The sequence below is a fragment of the Pseudophryne corroboree genome, chromosome 3, assembly GCF_028390025.1.
Source record: "Pseudophryne corroboree isolate aPseCor3 chromosome 3, aPseCor3.hap2, whole genome shotgun sequence".
In the NCBI taxonomy this organism is placed as follows: domain Eukaryota; kingdom Metazoa; phylum Chordata; class Amphibia; order Anura; family Myobatrachidae; genus Pseudophryne; species Pseudophryne corroboree.
This window is the reverse complement of record NC_086446.1, coordinates 486,460,648-486,486,274: the sequence shown is the minus strand read 5'-3', so window position 1 is coordinate 486,486,274 and position 25,627 is coordinate 486,460,648. Positions and strand designations below refer to the sequence as shown.

The 25,627-nt window shown below is 45.0% G+C and overlaps 1 protein-coding gene and 1 pseudogene across 8 annotated transcripts in view; both read right to left on the bottom strand.

Annotated features, from left to right (window-relative positions):
* The window catches only part of RHBDL3 (rhomboid like 3), a 146,541-nt gene that overhangs the window by 66,655 nt on the left and 54,259 nt on the right, over positions 1-25,627 (bottom strand). For 4 of the 8 annotated variants that reach the window (XM_063960895.1, XM_063960897.1, XM_063960898.1 and 1 more), the window contains one exon: positions 9,747-9,934. The exons of the other annotated variants lie outside the window; for them this stretch is intronic. In XM_063960895.1, coding sequence (XP_063816965.1) covers positions 9,747-9,797 — 51 coding nt within the window. In that variant the 5' untranslated portion in view covers positions 9,798-9,934. The remainder of the gene's footprint in view (positions 1-9,746; positions 9,935-25,627) is intronic. 8 annotated transcript variants of the gene reach the window in all.
* Positions 11,723-11,841, bottom strand: LOC134897090 (5S ribosomal RNA; annotated as a pseudogene).

The following is a 25,627-nucleotide window of genomic DNA, read 5'->3' as shown; positions in this document are numbered from 1 at the left end:
CAGATACAACTCCTCACCTGTCACTGTGCGGCCAGGGCTGACATGTGTGCATATTTATGCTAACGGACACAGTGACTTTTAACATTATTAAAGAAGTGTCTCTGCTGTTAAGAAAAATATAAGCAGCACTTTTGGAATGAGCATGCTCGGAAAAAAAATCCGTTTTATTAAAAGGTCTCGTTTGGAGATATTTATACCAGCCGGTTATAATATATATATATTTTTTATATGTATTATATCAACATTTTTATACATATATATGTGTTGTTTCAGATAAATTATAATAAAGCAGTTTAAATGCTGGCGCTCTTTGTTTCCACATAGTGGAACTCTTTCATACAACTGATATGTGTACCACTAGTCATCACCAGTATATACTGTATGCATGCATTTGGATACGAAATATGCACAGTGCAAAAATAGGCGCCATCCACTGTGAAATGTATTGTGATGCAAAATAAACATGGTATACTATCATACAGGGCAATATGAGTTATCTGTAATGAATGTCAGTGGCTCAGACTCAAACAGATGTATAGTAGGGCACCACTAGTATGCAGATAGTACACGGCACCCAACCCTATTACTGTCTATACAGAGGCCAAGACATGGCACCAGTGACCTCAGGGACCCACCAGAAAACCACTCAGTGGGATTAGCGGAGAGATGTTGTGACAACATCATCTAAGTAATTGACGCCTGAGTACAATGTGTGAGAATTAATCTCTGAATTCAACAGGAAACACTAATTAATGTGTCATGTTACGGTCAGCCAGCTGATAGCAAACTACTTTATGGTACAGAGAAAACTGTATGACTGCGGTCCAAAAACTGTAATGTGGCAGAGAGAAGACACGGCCTTCTAGAGCTATGAGAGGTATGCTGCATAAGCACTTTTAGAAACACAGTAATTGCCCCATCTACGCTGCTCCTTACTGTTTGCAGTCTACCATACTAGGGAGGCCAATCCCAGGACTGGAAGCTCCAATCACAGGGATTGCGGTATTTACCCGCCCCATTGTTTTTTTTAATGCTGGGCAGCGTTCAGTGTCCTCAGGAGACTCAGACGCTGCCCGGCTTCCTCCTCCCAGCACCTGGCGTAGCGTGACATGATGTCAGAGGTCATACTGCATAGTCTGATGCCAAACTCAAGCCGTCCGGAACGTACCTCGCCACCCGCGAGCCCTCCCACCCACGATGAGTCTCTTGGATCTGCCCATATATCCAGAATATCTATGCATCCGGGAGTCCATCCCGCCCACTGTTCCATATGCAGCTGTTATCGTCGATGTTGGGACTTTCACACACCACATGCAGGGTGCAAAAGGTGCGTCAGAAACAGGTGTCTCATCTGGGTCTGCACACAATGAACGAGCACAGAAGTCAGAAACGCCCATTTCACTGAACGATTGCTCCATCGGCTGATGGATCAAACCATACACACTTGCAATCTCTGTCCGGCACATGTACATGCAGCAATTTATTTCTATGGCCCATGCAGATATCTGCAAAATCCGTAGGCATTTCCAGTCACGTATGATTTAGAATCAGGCCGCTGGTGTGAATTATATCCCAGATAATGGTTTAAATGGCGGTTATATTCTGTAACAAGAGATAACTGTATAGTATAACTTCTTTCTGTACGACATTGTTTGAATCTGATTAATTTATCTATGTGTGGAAAACTACACAGTGCCACTTCTGCCAGCGTTCAGGATGTGGGTGCTCAGAAGACCGTCTGCGACATTCCGGAGACTAGAACCTCGACACGGGTAAGGTAAGTATAGTTACCTTACCCCAATGCCCCCTCCCAAGGCTATCCCTAACCCTCCCTGGTGGTGTCTAAACATAACCCCCCTTCCTGCCCGCAGCCTAAACCTAATCCTCCCTTCCCCCACAGCCTAACCCTAAAGGGGGTTACACACAGAGAGATCCATGCTTAAATTCTAAGCAATCTGACTGACTAGATTGCTTAGAAATTAAGCACGGATCTCTCCATGTGTATGCCCATAGTGATAGCGATGCGCGGTCCCACGCACCACTATCCCTGACTCTAGATTTGGAATGCATGCCAAATCTAGTTAGATTGCCCATTACACCGCTGGGTGAAATCAGCACTGGTTTAGGGGCCTTTTATTGAAGTTTTTTTGTTATCAGTCCTCTAAAAATTGCCATTTTCTAAGGACTTCCACAATATTTAGGTATGGGGGCTATTTCATAATGAGTTCCACAGCAAATATCAGGATACATCTGAGAAGGTCCCTATATTTCTGATCACATCAGCAGTCACCATTACTTTCAGTTGCAAGATCTTTCCAGAGCGAAAGCCAATGCCTGTGCATGCACATTAGACAAGCTGGGTCCAAACCTGGCTGTAAAGTGATAATGTTTGCTATAATTTTACTTTCAACTCTTTGCTGGGATAGGTTCTTATGGAAGCCACTGTCATGGCAAGAGAATGTTCATAAAATAGCCCCGAAAAATAAATTCATAGTGTTCAATTACAGATGGAGCCCTCTTCATCTTTGCCTTTAATAGGATTAATTGAGCCGGGGCAGTCAGACGTAATCCCCTGCTGTAATGACTTACCGTATTTGCCGGCGTATAAGACGACTTTTTCCCCCTGAAAAACATGCCTCCAAGCGGGGGGGTCGTCTTATACGCCGGGGGTCGTCTTATACGCCGGGCGGGAAGTCGTCTTATACACCCGGTGCGGGAAGTCGCGAAACAGGGGCGTGGCCTAGCATAAGGGGGCGTGGCCTCACGGGCGGACCCCCGTTTTCAGCAATCCAGGGGGTTAAGAAGATGATGTTGGCTGCCCCCCCCACTTCCCCCGTGAAGTGCCTCTATCTCACCTGTGTGAGTGTACGGTGAGTGTACGGCGCTGCCGGCGGGTGAAGCTGTGTGAAGTCCGGCTCCTACACAGGGACAGGAGCCAGGTGCTGCACGTATTGTTACAGTGCAGCACCCGGCTCATGTCACTGAGCAGGAGCCGACATTCAGCAGTGACAGGCGGTTAGGCAGGGAGGACAGCGGACAGCGGCAGCACTGACATGTCTCTTACAGTATAAGAGATTTGGAGTATCAAGGTATGCATAAGAAGGGGGGGGGGGACACAGCGGCTTAGGCAGGGGGGACAGCGGCAGCACTGCAGGGAAGCTGCAGGTGAGGGGGGCTTACAACTTTATGTGGTGGGTTAATACTGGTACTACAGGTATCCATAATATGGATTCAAGGGCGGACCAGACAGCTGCTAGTGACAGGGAGACGGCAGGGGTAGTCTTATATGGCGAATACATAACAAACTCTATGTTTTGAGTGGAAATGTTGGGGGGTCGTCTTATACGCCCAGTCGCCTTATACGCCGGCAAATACGGTAATCCCCTACTGTATTGTTCTCTCTGTATTGTATTGCAGCTGAGAACAATAGATGAAAGGCTTATGCTAATAAACCATGGTGCACCCAGGCGCAGCAGAGAAGCCAAGGTGAGTGTGGCTCCATCTATATGTGGCAATAATAAAGGACAATTATCAGGGCAAATTATGGGGGTAATAAACTTGCCCCTTAGTGATTGGAAAACTTTAAAGTATATGTGGCTTAGCAGGAATCTATTCCTTTTACTGAATTCGAAACTAAAAAAGAGAGCATGCAATGGGTTGTACAGCTCATCTTCTGAGAGTGTGTAATCTCCGGCTGTGGGCAACACATATATAGATGCACCTACCCGGCTGTAAAGTCTATGACACAAGCTTTCGAAAGCAGACTCTGCTCTCTCTGTGCAGAAGTGGAAAATCCTGGATAAAAGGGAATTTACATAATGGCGTTTAAAGGGTGCAGTTCACTGTATCTGTGATCTCCATACAGCTCCTCAATGAATCAGATTACATGGCATTAACCATCAGAGGATACAATGCAAGTACATAACATAGAATCCTATAAAATAAACTCTCCTGGGATACAAGTCTTAACAAGCAGAATCTGCCACAGCACAGGGCTTGCTCCATAAATCATAGGTGGGGGCGGCAGGGACGTCAGAGGTGGAGAAAGACGTGGGATGCAGCTCAGGACTTGTCTCAAACTTCTCTGCTGCGCACACAATTTTCTGTCAATGCACCAGCCAACTATGAAAGGTTTCAGTTGTAAGATCTGCGGAATACTGCAAATCACCGTGTTCAGTCTGTTTTCTTGCTGCTTTATGTTCCTCTGTACAAAATAAAATGTAATCAAAGAAGAAGAACCATTACCTATCCTTGCACCCAGTGCCCTGGAGCGGTAGATAATACTGAATACAGGCAGGGCCGGATCTAGGGGTGGCGAAGGTGGCGACCGCCCCCCCTAACAGTAATAGCCACGCCCACTTTTGAGCAGAAGAGAGCTCTCCTGGGAGAGCCTGAGGCAGAATGATGTGCTGCAGCCTATACCACAGCAGCACAGAGGAGCCAGGAGAGCAAGGGTTACAGAGCATTTGCCCCTAACTTGCTGGTGTGTGGGTACTAGGGTTAATAAATACAATTACCCCATAGCACAGTCACATGTACATAGAACAATCACAAAGCTCTATCTCAGTCTCACTCAAAAAGTTCAGTCAGAATTGAGAGAGGAGGAGTTAGGATTGCAGATGGGAGGAGTTGGGACTGTAGAGGGAGGAGTCAAGATTAAACAGTAAACCGCCCCCCCTAAAGAAAAATCTAGATCCGTCCCTGAATACAGGTGCCTTTAAAAAGTACAAAGATAAAAATGCTCCCACATGTGCTGGTTATTCTCCTCTGGTGCTGCAGTAAAATAAGATCTGCTAGGGACACCTACCACTCTTCCTACACACATCCATACACACACACACACACACACACACACACACACACACACACACACACACACACTAAACGAAGATTGCAAGTAGGTGCAAAATTTGCAATAAAGCGCAACAACTAATCAAATCACGTTTTAGAACTTGTACTAGATGGATGAAAGATAGTCGCTGATTGGTTGCTGTGATTCAGTAGGAATTCTGCACGTAAATATAATGTTAGTAAATGAGCCATAGAGAATTGGTTCTATGTCCTCAGTCTTAGCAGCCAGATGACAAAGTGAGAGGATAATTTATCAATCTGATCTGTGTGTTTCATCAGCCATTCCCCAGCTATCCAGCTGCTGCACTGAGCCGACCTCTTTCATCCTCTCTCTTTATTCACCATCTTGTCAGTGACCTGGGTTAAAGGTCACCCATTGTCAGCAGACAAGTAAATCAAAGTAGATCAGCACTGAGGACAGCAGCTATGGAGCAAGGCTTTCTATAGACAGCAGATTCTGTATGTTCTTTCGGATTCCTTCCAGCTATAAATGTCTATTTTGTACTCCTAGGTAGCCTCTTCTCCAAGGTAGGGGTTGCCCTTTTATTTGTTTATTTTATGCACCCGTCCAAACACCCAGCATTTCAAATAGACATACAAGGACACTGAAGATATAACATCTCTTATAGACACACATGCAGCATGGCAACGCTTTCTGTACAACATACAGTTTAAATACCCCCAACTATACCATGGAGGAAGCTAAGACACCTGATGTAAAGAATAAAGCTGGCCATACACCTAAAGATTTATTGGCCCTCATTCCGAGTTGTTCGCTCGCAAGCTACTTTTAGCAGCATTGCACACGCTAAGCCGCCGCCTACTGGGAGTGAATCTTAGCTTAGCAAAATTGCGAACGAAAGATTCTCTAAATTGCAAATAGAAATTTCTTAGCAGTTTCTGAGTAGCTCGACACTTACTCTGCCACTACGATCAGTTCAGTCAGTTTTGTTCCTGGTTTGACGTCACAAACACACCCAGCGTTCGCCCAGACACTCCCCCATTTCTCCAGACACTCCCGCGTTTTTCCCAGAAACGGCAGCGGTTTTTCACACACTCCCATAAAACGGCCAGTTTCCGCCCAGAAACACCCACTTCCTGTCAATCACACAACGATCACCAGAACGAAGAAAAAACCTCGTAATGCCGTGAGTAAAATACCAACCTTCTTAGCAAATTTACTTGGCGCAGTCGCAGTGCGAACATTGCGCATGCGCAATTAGCGGAAAATCGCTGCGATGCGAAGAAAATTACCGAGCGAACAACCACCATTGTCCGATCTGGTTGGTTAGAACGAAAATCTGGTAATATATGCACACATATACACTGGAAAATAGACAAAAATGGTCAATCAGACAAATTGGTTAAATCCATTTGATTTTAACCAATTTGTCTGAACGATCATTTTTGTCAGTTTTACAGCATTTAGGAGCAAATGGTCAATTGTCTTTTGCTCCCATACATTACCAGATTTTCATTCCAACCAGCCAGATCGGACATCTGTAGGTGTATGGGCAGCTTTAGACCTGTACTGGAGCCTCAGTAGCCGAAGAGGAGGGGGTCAAAGGTCAAAACAAATTTACCTTCATACCAGATAATGATTTACTGAAACCACCATTAAACAGGCAAAAATCATCATGTATTGTAAATAGTGATTATAATTCAATATGACTGCATATAGCACAATATATCAAAAACTATAAAAAATAAGAACATTCAGTTCGTAGTTAAGAAGTACCTCCATCTTTATTATAATGCCATCTCTGGAGAGCTTCTAGGGGTCTATTTATTATGCCTTGGTTGGAGATAAAGTAACAGCCAACCAACTAACTCCTAACTTCCATGTCACAGGCTTTGTTTAAAAAATGACAGTTAGGAGCTGATTGTCTGGTACTTTATCTTCGCCTGCTTTATCTCCATCTGTGTAAATAGACACCCTATTTATAGTCACCGACTAAGGCTGAAATGGCATAGTACAGGTTGAGTATCCCTTAACCAAAATGCTTGGGACCAGAGGTATTTTGGATATCGGATTTTTCCGTATTTTGGAATAATTGCATACCATAATGAGATATCATGGTGATGGGACCTAAATCTAAGCACAGAATGCATTTATGTTACATATACACCTTATACACACAGCCTGAAGGACATTTTAGCCAATATTTTTTTATAACTTTGTGTATTAAACAAAGTTTGTGTACATTGATCCATCAGAAAACAAAGCTTTCACTATCTCACTCTCACTCAAAAAATTCTGTATTTTGGAATATTCCGTATTTCGGAATATTTGGATATGGGATACTCAACCTGTACTTGAAACAGTAATGTGTTCATAATTTCAAGGGCAGATTGGCCATAAGGTTCACTGGGAAGGTTCCCGGTGGCTAACGTGCACATGGGGCCTGTTTTATTTGTTGACATGTGAGGGGTGGAACTGCTACCATGGTTATACGGTATACCTCTTGTACTACCCATGTGAGGCCACTTCTACAAATTTCTACAAGGCCTCTTTCTGTTCTCGGTTCACCCCTGGTTTATATACACGCAAACACAAATACATCACTGGTGGTCTAGAGTCCTTAAGACTAATTTTACCATTAATTATTATTCTATAGCTCTAGCTACCAGGTACCCTGGCCTGCAGCAAGGGATGATGGGGGTCACTCCAAATTGATCGCTCGCTGCCGATTTTCGCAGCGCAGCGATCAGGTGAAAAAACTATTTATGCGCATGCGTATGGCCAGCAATACGGGTACAAAACTCTTTGTGGTTGTGCTCAGGTTCTAGTGAAGTTTTCCTTCGCACTGACGGCTGCAAGAAGATTGACAGGAAGGGGGCGTTTCTGGGTGTCAACTGACCATTTTCAGGGAGTGTTTGCAAAAACACAAGCGTGTCTGAAAAAACGCAGGCGTGGCTGGGCGGTCGCTGGGCGGGTGTATGACGTCAAATCCGAACACGAATAGGCTGAAGTGATCGCAAGCGCTGAGTAGGTTCAGAGCTACTCAGAAACTGCACAAACTGTTTTTTGCAGAGCTCGGCTGCACATGCATTCGCACTCCTGCTAAACTAAAATACACTCCCCAGTGGGCGGCGGCATAGCGTTTGCACGTCTGCTAAAACTAGCTAGCGAGTGATCAACTCGGAATGACCCCCGATGTGTGAAAGGCTTTGTACATTGAAGAGCAGAGCTGTCGTCAATTTTTTACTTGGGTTGCAACTCTAGGTATGAATTACAACATACAGCCAAATTGTGCTGGTTAAACATGTTACATTTTGCAGCCACATTTAAAATAAGGCAAATATTTTGAGGAAAGGGTTTGAAAGGTTTGCTTATCTGTACTCTTACTGTAAGAAAGGGTGATATTCTTTCCTCATTCATTTCTAGGGCCAGTTAACTGGTCAGTATATGTTATCACTGTGGAAGGAAACCTACAGAACAGACAGCACCCTGGTTGAAACCCTGACATTAGTGGTAATAAGGATGGACCCAACAATACAAAATTTCCCTATATGCGGACGGTGTCCTGCTGTCCATTACCCATCCTCTTTCCCTAACCTCCTCGGGAAGCTATCTTCCATTAGTAGAGTTTCTAACTAAAATATTAATATTTCCAAATCTGAAATATTGGACCTCAACCTACCACCGAATGTCACCCAGAACTGGATATCTAATGATTTCATCTAATTATGATTTCTGTGGTAAACCCATACATTGAAATACTTAGGTGTCATCTTCAGTAAAATTGATGGCTAAATATATGCTACTAACTTCCTATACTAGTTTGATGCTATTAAAAACTTGGCCAATTGGAATAATCTTCTGATATCCAGGACTAGCAGAATTGTCTCCATAAAAATGAATGTCCTTCCCAATCTTCTGTACCAAACCCACCTGAATCATGTCCCAGCCTGCACATCTCGCTGCAAGGAAACCTTGCATATACTTGGACATTTTTGGGGTCATTCCGAGTTGTTCGCTCGTTGCCGATTTTCGCTATGCTACGATTAAGGCAAAAATGCGCATGCTACGCAGTGCGCATGCACTAAGTATTTTAGCACAAAACTTAGTAGATTTACTCACGTCCGAACGAAGAATTTTCATCGTTGAAGTGATCGGAGTGTGATTGAAAGGAAGTGGGTGTTTCTGGGCGGAAACTGGCCGTTTTCAGGGAGTGTGCGGAAAAACACAGGCGTGTCAGGGAATAACGCGGGAGTGTCTGGAGAAACGGGGGAGTGGCTGGCCGAACGCAGGGTGTGTTTGTGACGTCAAACCAGGAACTGAACGGACTGACCTGATCGCAATCTGTGAGTAGGTCTGGAGCTACTCAGAAACTGCTAAGAATTTTCTATTTGCAATTCTGCTAATCTTTCGTTCGCAATTCTGCTAAGCTAAGATACACTCCCAGAGGGCGGCGACCTAGCATGTGCAATGCTGCTAAAATCTGCTAGCGAGCAAACAACTCGGAATCACCCCCTTTGTTCATACCTATTCACAAGGGACGATTGTTCCCAACTTCCTCAAATATTACAGGTTGGCTCACTTGACCAATCACTTTTGTCTACATAGAATATTTTGTGACAGTCTCTGCCTCATACAAGGGTTTAGGCAGTTATTTGTTAAACCCTCAACATAGACCTGGTTTACATACTGGCTTCCCTGCTGGCTTTTTCTTTGTCGCTGTTTAAACATGCCACTACCATAACCATATACGAGTTGTCTCCCAGGCCTGAAGACTTACTCCTCTTTGGAACAATCCCTCATTGCCTCCAGTCATGTCTACCTCCACTATCACTTATTGAACTTACTACTATATCAGCTTTCTGACAGATCTAGCTCCTTATGCAGATCTCCAATTGTGATACCCTTTCGCAACCTCTACCATTAACAATACCTTCAACTTTGAAATTTCTACACTTCGTCTTCCCATTTGTGTTCTGGTCATCAATGTCTTTCTTCCTTAGAGACCTTTTACAAATCCTCTTCCACAGGGCTTGTATCATTACTTTAATGCTTGCCTTTTCTCCACCAATGAAGGACCCTTATGAGCTGAAGTGGGTGGATGACATGATCAAAACTCCCCTGAGGGGAAACAAATAACATGTTATCTCTCTAAAACTATCAATGTCACAATATACAACAAAAATTACTATCGCTGGTTTTAGTCTTGTATTCTGTTGGAGATCTTGCTGTTTGCAGGGTGGCCCTGTCCTAAATTACTCCCCTCCTGACAGTAAGTACAGCACCTTCTTACCAGCACTGTGGTTCCTGACTTTCTTTTTATCTTTTATTACATCATATTCCTGTACCCCAACCAGGGCCGTAACTAGGGGGGGGCTAAGGGGGCATGCGCCCCGGGTGCAGGATTTGAGGGGGTGCCAAGGAGTTACAAAGGAACAGGGTTTTTTTTAGGTTTTTTTTTTTACCAACAATGCTGTGCTGCTTCAGTGAGGCACCAGACAGCACCTTTGGCAATGTCTCTGACCCACATGTCTGCCCACAGCTGGCTCCAATGCTGTGCAGGTGAGCTCCAGTAACTGGCATCTCTTCTATGCCGGCTACAGAATTAAACTCTCTTCTTTGCCACGCAGTGCTGCGACTAGCATGCAGTGCACTGTACAAGCTATCGCACTGTGCGCTCAGCAGTATCAAGCTCCACTTTGCCTCTCAGATGGGGGGATTTGGTGTAGCTTATAAGGGGATGTAGTGTAGTGATGTAGTGTACCATATAGGGTATGTAGTGTAGTAATGTATTGCAGTATATAGGGGCATGTAGTGCACTGATGTGGTGTAGTGATGTAGTGTAGCATATAGGGTATGTAGTGCAGAGCATAGGGGCATGTAGTGTAGTGATGTAGTTCAACGTGTAGGGGATGTAGTATGGTGATGTAGTGCAGTGATGAAGTGTTATGATATAGTGCAATGTATGGGAACACACAGTGGATCATGTAGTTGAACACGCTAGCAGGGCATGTGACCCATACTGTAGGGCATTTGATGCACATAGGGGAATACTGTCCAGTAGTATTTCCTTTTATCAGATTTCCTGGTAATCTGATATTTTAGTCTGACAGAGTTTGTTTTACTGTTGTTGTTGTTTTTTGTTTTTTTTTTGGGGGGGGGGGGAATAATGCCTTGCCCCGGGTGACGAAAATCCTAGTTTCGACCCTGCCCCAACACATATTCAGTAGTATTCAATATAACCCCAAATTATTTGACAAGTCGAGGAATTCACAAAAAAGAAGGGTTTTTGATCCTGCACCGACCTAGATTCAAAAATACATGGGTAATCTTATAGGAGCCAGAGATGGACAATGATGCTAGATATTAGCAATTGCTATGTGTCCGTGTGGCGGTGCGCCCAGAGTCAAAAAAAGGGGGATATACATACGAAAAGAGAAAAGTATGACTCTTGTTTGGGCGCACTCTTGTGGTAAACTAGATGTTAATTAATAGGTAATGTATCTAAAAATGAATGATGAAGTCTTTATTGTCTACTCTTTAAAATGCATGGGGACTAAACACAACAAGTTAAACATAACACTTCCGTGGATATGCCGACTGGAGAAATAGGTCTCCCAAAATAAAGGAATGTCCAGATCTTAATTATACCTGGATAAATGCATATCGGAAGGTAGCCACATATTAAGCTGCTTCCATCTGCCCCAGATCTGTACAAACTGTGTTTGTATTGATGTAGCCCTAAATTGGGTTACATTCGTGAGTGGGAGAACCCACACACTGGGTAACAATTCTAACAGTTAACCACTGTAATTGATGAAAAGAATAACGGATAGAATTAAATAGGTAGGAGGATGAAGTATAAGTGGTGATACTGCTGTTGGTGTGGTTTCTACGGGGAAGAGAGTCTCCCTACTTCACTGGGTATTCCCTAGAGGTCGCCCGTCTAGGTACTGACCCAGCCCACCTCCGTTTAGCTTCCAAGATCGGACGAGATTGGGCGTGAACGTAGGGGTATGGTCGTAGGAAGGTTTGACCCTATAGCACCAATGAGAGTGCACCGAAACGGGAGGATTGATTCCTCCTCAGAAAGGAAATGCTGAGAATGCGTGGAGAAAAGAGTAGTAGTAGATAAATAAGTGTGAATCTGCTGTCCACGTTAGACTGAAGAGACGTGTCTCCTGAGGGGACACGCTCCCCTGAATTGTGGATGAGAGTTCACAGAAGGAAGAACAGCAGGAAAACAATATTGCAAGGATAAACGGAAGTAATTACAATTGGATTGTTATATAAGATTACAGTGGGTCCCTTTGGGTTCCCTCTCTTATTTGGATTCTAATAAATCCTGGTTCAAAAAATATATAGATCACTGTGACAGGTATCAAGACAAATTTCCAAAAGAGATAAAGATAATAGTAATCTCATATGAGTGGTGCCAGATCACATTGTATATAAATCGCTACTTATACATAACAGATTTTAGTAGCATTTGATAATTGATGAATTTGTGCTGTGCACCAGGCCTTAAATGTCACTAGTGATATTAACAGTAAATTCTTGATCAGAACAGATATTAGTTACTAACATGAACCAATATATGAGGAAAAGAGAAAAAAAGAATTATCACCTATACAGTTCTCTCTTTGGTGAATGCCCACAGAGGGACACAAACATAGGCACACAGTTTGGGAGTACCTAAGGCAGAGTGCATGCAGGATCACACAGCACCTGTCCTAATTATACTTGAATGTGAGGAAAGAATATTGCACAATGTACTTAAGCAAGGAATAAACATGGATATACCATGCTCTTTCACTGAAAACACCAGCAGTGTTAACGACAGAGATTCTCTCTGTAAAAAACAGGCTTAAGTGAATAAAGCAGATGAGTATTGAGTGTCACTCATTCAATTGGTAGGCAGACGGGGTGCCCGCAGGAGATGCGGGGCCACCAATAACCTGCCCCTATCGCAAAGTTATACCACAAAGTACCTAAATGAGATAGTACACATGTATGCAAAATGCAGCTAAGCTGGAAACTCCAGCCGTATCAATGATTTTTACAGTGGCAAGGAAATATGCTGCTTTAGCATTAGGTTTAGTGCAATAGAGTAAATAAACATCAAATATCACCACTCCAAGTGTCAGACAGGTAAGGTGCCCGCAAGGAAAACGCGTTTCACCCGGTCACGGGCTTGTTCACTTCCATTCTGAGCAGCTACTCAAAGTTAAATGCCTGAGTGTTTAAAAACCCTTAATGATTCATGTCAGCCAATCGCTGACCATGTGGGCGGAGATACAATAAACATTGGTCCAATCGAGGGCCTACAAAAAATGCATCATATGGGCGGACTAAATTAGAAAGGTGAGATGGGCAAGGAAGGGCGGAAGTTGGACTACTCACTTCCGCCGACTTGTCGAAAAGCACTTGGATTGGCGGAATAGCTGCCGATCCGCTTGCTTCTGTCGAAAAACGTCGGTTTTTGGCCCCCTTTTCGACCATCTCAATCCAACTTTAAAAACAGTCGGATTGAGATGAGGGAGCCGTGAGGAGGAGAGGGGGAAGACGGGGGAGAGCCGCAGGCAGACAGAGAAGAGCAGCGCTATAGCAGCGTAAACGGAGGATTAGGTCACAGCCGCCGCTCACAGCAGCGTCCACCCGGCTCCAGCAAGCGAGACCTGCTGGAACCGGGTGGACGCTGCCGTGAGCGGCGGCTGTGACACATCCTCCGGCTACGCTGCTCTCCCCCGTCTGCCAGCTGCTCTCCCCCGTCTAGCTCCCGCATCTCAATTCGACTTTTTTTAAAGTCGAATTGAGATGGCATTGAATAGCCCGTGTTGGATCCATTACAACAAATGAATGTCGGAATGGATCCGACTTCAATTGAATATATCCCATATTGCTTTATTATTGAAGAAAACTACACTTTCTGTCATAAATAGAATATGGCAGGTTTAGTGTATGGTATTTATTTCTAGTACTCTAGTACTCTCCATAATGCCCTTGCCAAGTTTTCCAAATACTTGGGTTCTTTGGATGGATCACAATGCTCCCCCCCCCCCCCCCCTTCTCCATTAAAAAGTATGAAATTGCTTCATATACTTGCAGACTTCTCTTGCTCAGAGACTCCTCACTACTTACCCTTCTATTCTTCCTCTATCCTCTACTTTCTTAATTTTATCCCCCCCCCTCCTACTCAGGGCGACAGTTTCCTTTTGCGTCCCCCTCTAATTCAAAATAGGGAGAGTGCACGCCAAAGGCGCGTGGCAAAATAAAGGAGCGTGACTTCTTGGGTAGGGGCGTAGTACCCCTTATACACATTATGCTATGTTAGAGCCCCTTACACACATTACACCACATTAGAGCAGAGCCCCCTATATGCATTACACCAGGTAGAGCCCCTTATACACATTACGCCAGGTAGAGACCTTTCTACACGTTACACCAGGTAGAGAGAGACCTTTATATACATCATGTCAGGTAGAGCGCTTTATACAGAGAGAGAAAAGAGAGCAGGAGTGAGAGGGTGTCAGGGAGGGAGAGAGAGAATTAAAGAGAGAGTGTGTGGGTTCCATCCAATCATGTAGGCAACCAGTGCCCTGCCTCCCTTCTGCACCACTGAGTGAACATCCAGCCAGCATCACCAGAGACAACTACTGCAGCGCTTAACCCTGTTATATGAGTACATCCTTCCCCACTCCCTCATCCCTCCGCCCTGCTACTCACACCTCTCCAGCGAATTCCTGAATTACTCGCTCCATGGCTTGCAGGCTTTGCAGTATAGCACATCTCCACTGTGATGGTGGATGGCTGGTGGCAGACGGCTGGGTGGTCGCTGGTGGGGTGACCGTGCTGCGCCCTCAGGACACAGCGCCCTGGTCAGTTGCCCTGTTTGGCCGTGCCTAGAAACGCCACTGCTCCTACTCAACCTTCCACCCCCACCCTCTTTTTCCTTCACAACTTTATTTTTAGTTGTTCTGATGTGGCCTTTTTGGACACTCACTCCTAGCTCTCGAATAGTTGTATCCTTGGGGCCTTATATACATTGTTATGTACAACTGCTTCCACAAACCTCTATACACTGTAATTTGCATATATACTAATTCAACTATAGTCTAAAATACAATGGACATGATGTATCTCATCAGAAGAGCTGTCCCTTGCATAAGCATCCATGCATACCGCGCTTATTAATGGCTTGTATGCATGTAATAGGGGGAGAGATGTATCTCATAGTATATGCGATAATTCCTGGCACCTATCGCATTTGTATTGGCAATTACTAACACCGGAATGCATGAATACTTACTTCCAATAAGAGCTGTCCCTTGTTATGAGAGGACTTCTGGGATTATGACTAAGAGGAGAAGAAGAGGTATTCTTTGGATCCCTCTCTGAGGACTGATCAGGTAAAGAAGCCCAAAGGCTTCTATAGTCAATACTATCTAAAGATGGCGTTGCTTAGTGGGCATAAGCTCTGCAAAGTTTTGCACTCTTTTTATTGATACATCCTACTCAAGATATCCTATATTAGGGATGGCCATCCTCCATCGATTATTCAAAATCATCGATGGTCTATGACCAATGGTAACTACTTTTACCATCGATGGGGGGAGAACCAGATCGTTTCCCGCCATTGATGATAAAGAGCTATGGAATTATTATTTTTATTCCAGGGTTTTGGGTCCATGGAGCAAAGCTACGCACCCGACACCTGCAAAGCCACACCCCCGGGCACTGATTGGTCCGTGACCCACTCAACACTAAAGTATGGGTTACCATCGATAGGTGAAACCATTGATGGTTCCCTTACAGATGGTTTACCACCATCAAGTTATCCATCAATGGTAACCATCCCCGATGGCCATCCCTATCCTATATAATAAAAGTCAACTCTGCTCCTCACCTATGTTATGTGCTCAATCTGAAAGTGTAACTGCAGAGAGCTGTTACAGCCTCCTAACCTGATGCTGGTAATATAAATAATACTGATCTGACTATTTCATACTTGCAGCATACGGAGAGAGGGGGAGGGGAGAGAAAGTGGGGGTAAGGACAGATAGGGACTGGGGGAGAAAGAAAGAAGGCAGGAGGGTTGGGGCAGAAAGGGACTGGGAAGAGAGGTGGGTAAGGGCAGATAGGGCATGGGGGGAGAGAGAGGGTGGAGCGGTTGGGTTAGATAGGGACTGGGGAGAGAGTCGAGTGTTAGGGGCAGACGGGCAGTGGAGACAAAAATGCAGTTTTTTTCAAAATAATCACCTCTGTGTGACATGGACGAACACACACACTCCCTATGTACACTGCACCCACCCCCACTATATACTGCACTAGATACACTGCACCCCCATCCTCTTCCATATTCTGCACCCCGCTTGCCCCTACCACACCCTGCACAAGCCATGCCCAGAACCCTCCAGCCAGCTACTGGTGGCTACTGGTGTCCCCTGGTAGACCCCAGACTGGCCGGGAGCTGTGTAGGGAATGGTGAACTTACACCAGTACTGGTGTATATAGTGCAGCATCATTATAGCCTGTCCATTACAGATATACAGCATCTATATATAATAGGCTAACGTTACACACACACACTGAGCATGACAGAGCCCCGACTCCCAGCAGCAGGCTTCCAGAAACCTGGCTGCTCCAGTGTGAGTAGTGACCGCCCTCCTAATATAATCCGGCCCTGGTGTCCGTTATTTTTACGGGCTTTTAACTAATCCTACATAAAAGCCATTGATAACTTCAACAAATAAGAATTTGTGCAAGTCAGGATCTTGTCAGAATTAAACACATTTGAGGTAAGGGATTTAGGGGGCAGAGGAGTAAAGCTGGGTACACATTAGATGGCCTGTGTACCCAGCCAACGGAAGATGCAACGGAGCGATATATTGTGCGGTCCGTACACACTGCACAATCTGGTTAACGGCCGCATGATCTATATTGTTCCCCCGCATGTAGGGCCGACTTGAGGATGTGAAGTACGACACACCATGGGAGTGCACATACTGCGTACACACTACAATTTGAACAATTTGTTGTTCCGATCCATCGGAATTGGACAAATCATTCAAAATATCGCATAGTGTGTACCCAGCTTAAGTTCTGTTATTTTATAGAAAATGTTATGTATTTTTAATACTTCAAGTTGTCTTTTAATATTCAATTACATTCTTTTTTTTCCCTTCACTTTGCTGCCTTTCACGGTGATTATGACATAGAACAGACTTTATACAGAACTTTAATTCTAAACTCCCTTACTGTTTATTCCCATTTTACCCAACACAAAACCCCCTTCACAACAAAATAAAAGAAATAACCTGATAACATTGGATGATGTGGCCACATGAACAGCTTCCCATCAGTAAAATCTCATCAGACAAACTGCACAAGTGCATGTAAAGCCAATGCAAACAACAAAATTGGTGTCAATCAGAATATAAAGAATATAAAGAAATCCTGGCAGGCGGTAACACGGGAACATGCTATTTGTGTGAGGAGAACAGCTTGACAACAGCTGCTGGAATCATTTCTACAAAAACACATGAGCTCATAGTTCATGTTTAGGAACAGGTCCCAGCTGCAGCACATCGCAGCCTATACAGCAGAGGTATTCAACTTGCGGCTTTTTCAGATGCAGTGGAACAGGAACTACACATCCCAACATGCCCTGCCACAGTTTTGCTCGTAGGGCATGCTAAAACTTTGGAAGTGCATGTTGGGAGGTGTAGTTCCACAACAGCTGGAGGATGTTGTATACCTCCGCTATACAGAAACTAGATTAAAGACCATCACACCCAAAAACAGGAAACATATGTAGGGAATTTTATTTAGAGGAAAGACCCCACAGGACACTTTGGGGCTACAGCTGTACATACAGTAACTGTGAACATAACTACTAGTTACCCATATTAAAATATTTACCTGGGACACATTGCTGATGTCAGATGCCTGCACACAGATAACGTACACGTCTCACTGGACCTTCGAGAACTACAGCCCCCATCCTATTATGTTTACCGGCATAATAGTGTTATTTTTTAATTTATATACTCATCTTGTACAAATGTTAGCTTAGAAATTCCATAGGGTAGAAAAAGTGTTAAGTATTGCTTCCTAGAGAACAATGGGGGTAATTCCAAGTTGATCGCAGCAGGATTTTTGTTAGCAATTGGGCAAACCCATGTGCACTGCAGGGGAGGCAGATATAACATGTGCACAGAGAGTTAGATTTGGGTGGGGTGTGTTCAATCTGCAATCTAATTTGCAGTGTAAAAATAAAGCAGCCAGTATTTACCCTGCACAGAAATAAAATAACCCCCCCCAAATCTAACTCTCTCTGCAAATGTTATATCTGCCTCCCCTGCAGTGCACATGGTTTTGCCCAATTGCTATCAAAAATCCTGCTGCGATCAACTTGGAATTACCCCCAATGAGAATTGTACTCACATACAGTATGTCAATGTAAAACTAGGTAAATTTCCAGAGTGAAACATTTCCAGAGACAAATCTTTAAAATCTAGGACAGACCTTAAAAACGATGGACAGTTGGCAACTTAGTAGTTATCCCAACCCAAGTACGAACTTTCAGTGTAGTAACTTGGATTGTGTTACACAGAGTGCCTGACTTAAGTAGTAGCTCTGTAGACTGTGTGCTGCGTGGTTATAAGAAATGCATAACCATAGCCAAGCAGTCCATGTAACTGCGATGAGGTCAGACAGCACAAGGCACTTTGTTCCAGGGGACAAAAAAAAGAAAGAAAAAAAAAAGGTAAATTAAGGATAAAATGACTGGACATATAATTCACATTTATGTGACAGCTGCTAATGCAATTACAGAGGTCCACATACACCTTTGCTTAAATTGTGCTAAATACTGTAGCCCTATTTGGTGATAAATGAATCGCAAGAGCCTTTTGCTTAACATAAGTGTCTTATCTGCATCACTGATGTGACAAAAGTACAATGCAAGTGTACACTGAATACCGACACTGGCATTCATGTAGCTTCTGTGTGCGATTTAGGTATGGTATATAAAGGCAAAAGACAAGAGTTGCCATACCTCAAAAGACCTGCACCATACCTCATACCATGTATTCAGAGCCTGCGCTAGCCGCTCAGCAAAGGGATGCAGTGCAGGGAGGCGCACAGCTGGAGAGGCGCTCTCTCTGCTCTACATCCCTGCGGCTGCCGGCTGCCGCTGCGCCTGTCAGACTGGATGACAGGTCCGCTACCTGGCAGCTTACAGCGCGGCTCCCTCCCCAGAGAGAGCATGCAGTGTGCCTCCTCAGCCCACACACAGCGCCACTGCCGCCGACATCCCATGCTGCCTAGAGGCCTGGGGGAGTGGCCTATTTGTGGGAGCCGTGACCACGGCCCTTTATGCAAAAAGTAATTTAAAAAAATATTTCTCTAACGTCCTAGTGGATGATGGGGACTCCATAAGGACCATGGGGAATAGACGGGCTCCGCAGGAGACTGGGCACTCTAAGAAAGAATTGGGACTACTGGTGTGCACTGGCTCCTCCCTCTATGCCCCTCCTCCAGACCTCAGTTAGAATCTGTGCCCGGCCAGAGCTGGATGCACTCTAGGGGCTCTCTTGAGCTTCCTAGAAAGTAAGTATTTGTTAAGTTTTTTATTTTCAGTGAGATCTGCTGGCAACAGACTCTCTACTACGTGGGACTGAGGGGAGAGAAGCAAAACTACTAACTACGGCTAGGTTGCGCTTCTTAGGCTACTGGACACCATTAGCTCCAGAGGGATCGAACACAGGAACTTAACCTTGGTCGTCCATTCCCGGAGCCGCGCCGCCTCCCCCCTCGCAGAGCCAGAAGACAGAAGCCGGCGGGTGAAGCAAGAAGACGTCAAAATCGGCGGCAGAAGACTCCTGTCTTCATATGAAGTAGCGCACAGCACTGCAGCTGTGCGCCATTGCTCCCACACAATACCCGCACACTCCGGTCACTGTAGGGTGCAGGGCGCAGGGGGGGGGGGCGCCCTGGGCAGCAATTGAGTACCTCCTGGCAAATAGGGCATATATACAGCTGGGCACTGTGATATGCATGAGCCCCCGCCATTATTTTTACACAAAATCGCGGGACAGAAGCCCGCCGCTGAGGTGGCGGGGCTTCTTCCTCAGCACTCACCAGCGCCATTTTCTCTCCACAGCTCCGCTGAGAGGAAGCTCCCCAGGCTCTCCCCTGCAGAAGCACGATAGAAGAGGGTGAAAAAGAGAGGGGGGGGGGGGGCACATAAATTTGGCGTAAAAACAATGTATACAGCAGCTACTGGGTTAACACTACGTTACTGTGTGATTCCTGGGTCATATAGCGCTGGGGTGTGTGCTGACATACTCTCTCTCTGTCTCTCCAAAGGGCCTTGTGGGGGAACTGTCTTCAAATAGAGCATCCCCTATGTGTGTGGTATGTCGGTACGTGTGTTGACATGTCTGTGGTAAAAGGCTCCCCTAAGGAGGAGATGGAGCTAATATGTGTGCGAGAGGGTGTCTCCGTCGACAACGCCGACACCTGTTTGGATATGTGTAAGTGCTAAGGTGAATTTATGGCACAAAAGATTAGAGAACAGACAGGAAATCTAGCCATGTCTGTCCCTCTGTCGCAGAGACCTTCAGAGTCTCTCAATGCTCACTATCCAAAATAATAAACACTGATATCGACACGGAGGTTGACTCCAGTGTCGACTACGATAATGCAAAGTTACAGCCAAAATGGCAGGAAAGTATTAAATATATGATTATTGTAATAAAAGATGATTTGCATATCACTGATGACTCATCTGTCCCTGACACAAGGGTACACATGTTTAAGGGGAAGAAAGTTGAGGTAAATTTCCCTCCTCTCATGATGAAAAAGAGCGGGAATCTCCAGACAAGAGACTGCAGTTTCCCACAAAGAATTCTCAGGCAGTATCCTTTCCCCACTAGGGCCAGGATACGATGGGAATCTTCCCCTAGGGTGTCACAAAAGGTAGCCCTGTCGTAACAGCTATTCTCAGGGATCCTGCAGATAGCGTGCACATTCTGGTACACTACTCAGACCGGCGATGGCGTCGGCATGGGTTTATAGCGCTGTGGCAGCATGGACAGTTACCTTATCAACAGAGATTGAGACCCTAGTATGTAGATATATATATATATATATATATATATAATGCAAAGAAATAGCTGCGCATCCACATCCACCTTGAATAAAGTATCAGTCAATAGCAGTCTGTGTCCGTAAAACTCTCAGTTTCTGTAAGATGTATCCTGCCGCTTCCTCCTTTTTTGGGGCCGGAACCACCGGATCCAATATGCATAAAAATAGAAGAAGAATGGAGTGCGCAGGTATGAGTAAAATATTAAAAATTCATTTATTCAATAATAATGCTCACATACATCTTAGCTTTAGACGATCAGCACAAACAGCTGTAGATTTCCTCGGGTGTCTCCTTGCAATAACTCCGGACGGCACACCACACACCGCGGTCAAATACTGCTCGTCCGACACACCGGGACCAGACTCTTAGACGTCTCACACGTCTAACGCTCCACAAGCCACGCCCAACGCGTTTCGTCTACGGACTTCGTCAGGGGGTGTGGCTACAACCTATTCATTGATGAATTTATACCTCTCAACGCACCTGAATCATCTTTACTAATCAAGTGCTGATGCCATAGAACAACATTAAAAAACACACACACAGACGTGTATATCTTTACATATATCACCACTGCAAGTGGATTAATCTATACATACAATAAAAATTCATATAATTTACAAATACTTCATATACTGCATTACATGAACTGTTTCTCATTATCACATTTATGAAAATAAAATAAAATAAAATAAAATATCAGAAAATAAAAAATCTAAAAAATCTCATTATATCTAAAACCTTAATAGTCTAAAACGAGATCTTTATTCAATAGGGAGACAAAAAATCATGATAAGAGGATTTCAATCAAATTCGCTGTTATATCAAAAAACGGCTCCTACGACCGTCCACTGCTTTTATTTTATTTTATTTTATTTTCATAAATGTGATAATGAGAAACAGTTCATGTAATGCAGTATATGAAGTATTTGTAAATTATATGAATTTTTATTGTATGTATAGATTAATCCACTTGCAGTGGTGATATATGTAAAGATATACACGTCTGTGTGTGTGTTTTTTAATGTTGTTCTATGGCATCAGCACTTGATTAGTAAAGATGATTCAGGTGCGTTGAGAGGTATAAATTCATCAATGAATAGGTTGTAGCCACACCCCCTGACGAAGTCCGTAGACGAAACGCGTTGGGCGTGGCTTGTGGAGCGTTAGACGTGTGAGACGTCTAAGAGTCTGGTCCCGGTGTGTCGGACGAGCAGTATTTGACCGCGGTGTGTGGTGTGCCGTCCGGAGTTATTGCAAGGAGACACCCGAGGAAATCTACAGCTGTTTGTGCTGATCGTCTAAAGCTAAGATGTATGTGAGCATTATTATTGAATAAATGAATTTTTAATATTTTACTCATACCTGCGCACTCCATTCTTCTTCTATATATATATATATATATGTATAAATAGAGAGAGATATATATATATATATATATTAAAGATGCTGTCTTGAGAGATATATATATATATATATATATATATATATATATATATATATAGATATATATAGATATATATATATAAAACATGCCCAAAGAGACATGAGTATACTGGGTCCTAGAGACAAAGCTATGTCGATTTCTGCTTGAAGTGTCCTGTAGAATATGCAATGGACAGATGATGCCGACTTAAAGAGGCGTATGTAAGGCTGAGGATTGTGTGGAGAAGGGTTCTCGGACCTGGTCTCCACAGCTATAGCTGGTAATTCTGATATTTTGCCGTATATTCCTGCACAGCCTAGGAAAGCACGGCATTATCAAATGCAGCCTTTCGAACAAAGAAACAAGAAAGTCTGAGGTGCGTCCTTTCTTGCCAGAGGCGGTGGGCAGAGGAAGGGAGCTGCACAACACAGGAACAGAAGTCCTCCCCGGCCTCTACAAAAATCCACCGCATGCCGCTGGGGCTCCACAGGCGGAGCTAGGCCCGGTGGGGGCACGCCTGCGAAAGTTCAGCCACAAGTGGGTTCAATTGTGTCTCAGGGATGCAAGCTGGACTTTGAGGAGATGCCCCCTCACCGGCGGCCCTGCCAGCTTCCCCTTAGAGTGGGAATTAGTGTTACAGGCAATTCACAAATTATATCTCCAGCAGGTGGTGGTGCAGGTTACCCTCCTTCAACAGGGAAGGGGTTACTATTTCACAATGTTTGTGGTACCGAAACCGGACGGTTCGGTCAGACCCATTTGAATTTAAAATCCCTGAACATTGACCTGAAAAGGTTCAAGTTCAAGATGGAATCGCTCAGAGCAGTCATTGCAAACCTGGAAGAGGGGGATTTTATGGTGTCTCTGAACATAAAGGATGCTTACCGGCATGCCCCCATTTATCCACCTCATCAGGAGTACCTCAGATTTGTGGTACAGGATTGTCATTATCAATTTTTAGACGTTGCCGTTTGGTCTCTCCACGGCACCGAGAATATTTACCAAGGTAATGGCAGAAATGATGGTGCTCCTACGAAAGCAGGGAGTCACAATTATCCCATACTTGGACGATCTCCTCATAAAGGCGAGGTCCAGAGAGCAGTTGCTGATCCTCGTAGCATGCTATCGGGAAGTGTTACAACAGCACGGCTGGATTCTGAATATTCCAAAGTCGCAGCTGATTCCTACGACGCGTCTGCACTTTTTGGGCATGATTCTGGACACAGACCAGAAGAAGGTTTTTCTCCCGCCGGAGAAGGCTCAGGAACTCATGACACTGGTCAGAGACCTCTTAAACCAAAACGGGTGTCGGTGCATCACTGCACGCGAGTCCTGGGAAAAGATGGTGGCATCTTACGAGGCCATTCCCTTCGGCAGGTTCCATGCGAGGACCTTTCAATGGGATCTGTTGGACAAGTGGTCCGGATCACATCTACAGATGCATCGGCTGATCACCCTATCCCCCAGGGCCAGGGTGTCTCTTCTGTGGTGGCTGCAGAGTGCTCACCTTCTCGAGGGCCGAAGATTCGGCATTCAGGACTGGGTCCTGGTGATCACGGATGCAAGCCTCCGAGGGTGGGGGGCAGTCACACAGGGAAGAAATTTCCAGGGTCTGTGGTCAAGTCAGGAGACTTGCCTTCACATCAATATCCTAGAACTAAGGGCCATATGCAACGCCCTAAGTCAAGCGGAGACCCTGCTTCGCGACAAATCGTGCTGATTCAATCAGACAACATCACCGCAGTGGTTCATGTTAACCGCTAAGGCGGCACAGGGAGCAGGGTGGCGATGGCGGAAGTCACCAGAATTCTTCGCTGGGCGGACAATCACGTGAGAGCACTGTCAGCAGTGTTCATTCCGGGAGTGGACAACTGGGAAGCAGACTTCCTCAGCAGGCACGACCTCCACCCGGGAGAGTGGGGACTTCATCAAGAAGTCTTCACACAGATTACAAATTGATGGGAACTGCCACAGGTGGACATGATGGCATCCCGCCTAAACAAAAAGCTACAAAGGTATTGCACCAGGTCAAGAGACCCTCAGGCGATAGCTGTGGACGCTCTAGTGACACCGTGGGTGTTCCAGTCGGTTTATGTGTTTCCTCCTCTTCCTCTCATACCCAGGGTGCTGAGAATCGTAAGAAAAAGAGGAGTGAGAACAATACTCATTGTTCCAGATTGGCCAAGAAGGACTTGGTATCCGGAACTGCAAGAAATGCTCGCAGAGGACCCATGGCCTCTGCCTCTCAGACAGGATCTGTTACAACAGGGGCCCTGTCTGTTCCAAGACTTACCGCGGCTGCGTTTGACGGCATGGCGGTGAACGCCGGATCCTAGCGGAGAAAGGCATTCCGGATGAAGTTATTCCTACGCTGATACAGGCTAGGAAAGACGTGACAGCAAAACATTATCACCGTATATGGCGAAAATATGTTGCTTGGTGTGAGGCCAGGAAGCCCCTACAGAGGAATTCCAGCTGGGCCGTTTCCTTCACTTCCTACAGTCGGGAGTGACTATGGGCTTAAATTAGGGTCCATCAAGGTCCAGATTTCGGCCCTATCCATTTTCTTTCAAAGGGAACTGGCTTCTCTTCCTGAAGTTCAGACCTTTGTAAAGGGAGTGCTGCATATTCAGCCCCCCTTTTGTGCCACCAGTGGCACCTTGGGATCTTAACGTGGTGTTGAGTTTCCTGAAATCTCACTGGTTTGAGCCACTTAAGACTGTGGAGTTAAAAAATCTCACGTGGAAAGTGGTCTTGCTATTGGCCTTAGCTTCGGCTAGGCGTGTGTCAAAATTGGCGGTTTTGTCATGTAAAAGCCCCTATCTGGTTTTCCATATGGACCGGGCAGAATTACGGACTCATCCGCAATTTCTGCCAAAGGTGGTGTCATCTTTTCATTTGAACCAACCTATTGTGGTGCCTGCGGCTACTCGTGACTTGGAGGATTCCAAGTTACTAGATGTAGTCAGGGCTTTGAAGATTTATGTAGCCAGAACGGCTGGAGTCAGGGAAACTGACTCGCTGTTTATTCTGTATGCATCCAACAAGCTGGGTGCTCCTGCTTCAAAGCAAACTAATGCTCGCTGGATCTGTAACACGATTCAGCAGGCTCATTCTGCGGCTGGATTGCCGCATCCAAAATCAGCAAAAGCCCATTCCACAAGGAAGGTGGGTTCTTCTTGGGCGGCTGCCCGAGGGGTCTCGGCATTACAGCTTTGCCGAGCAGCAACTT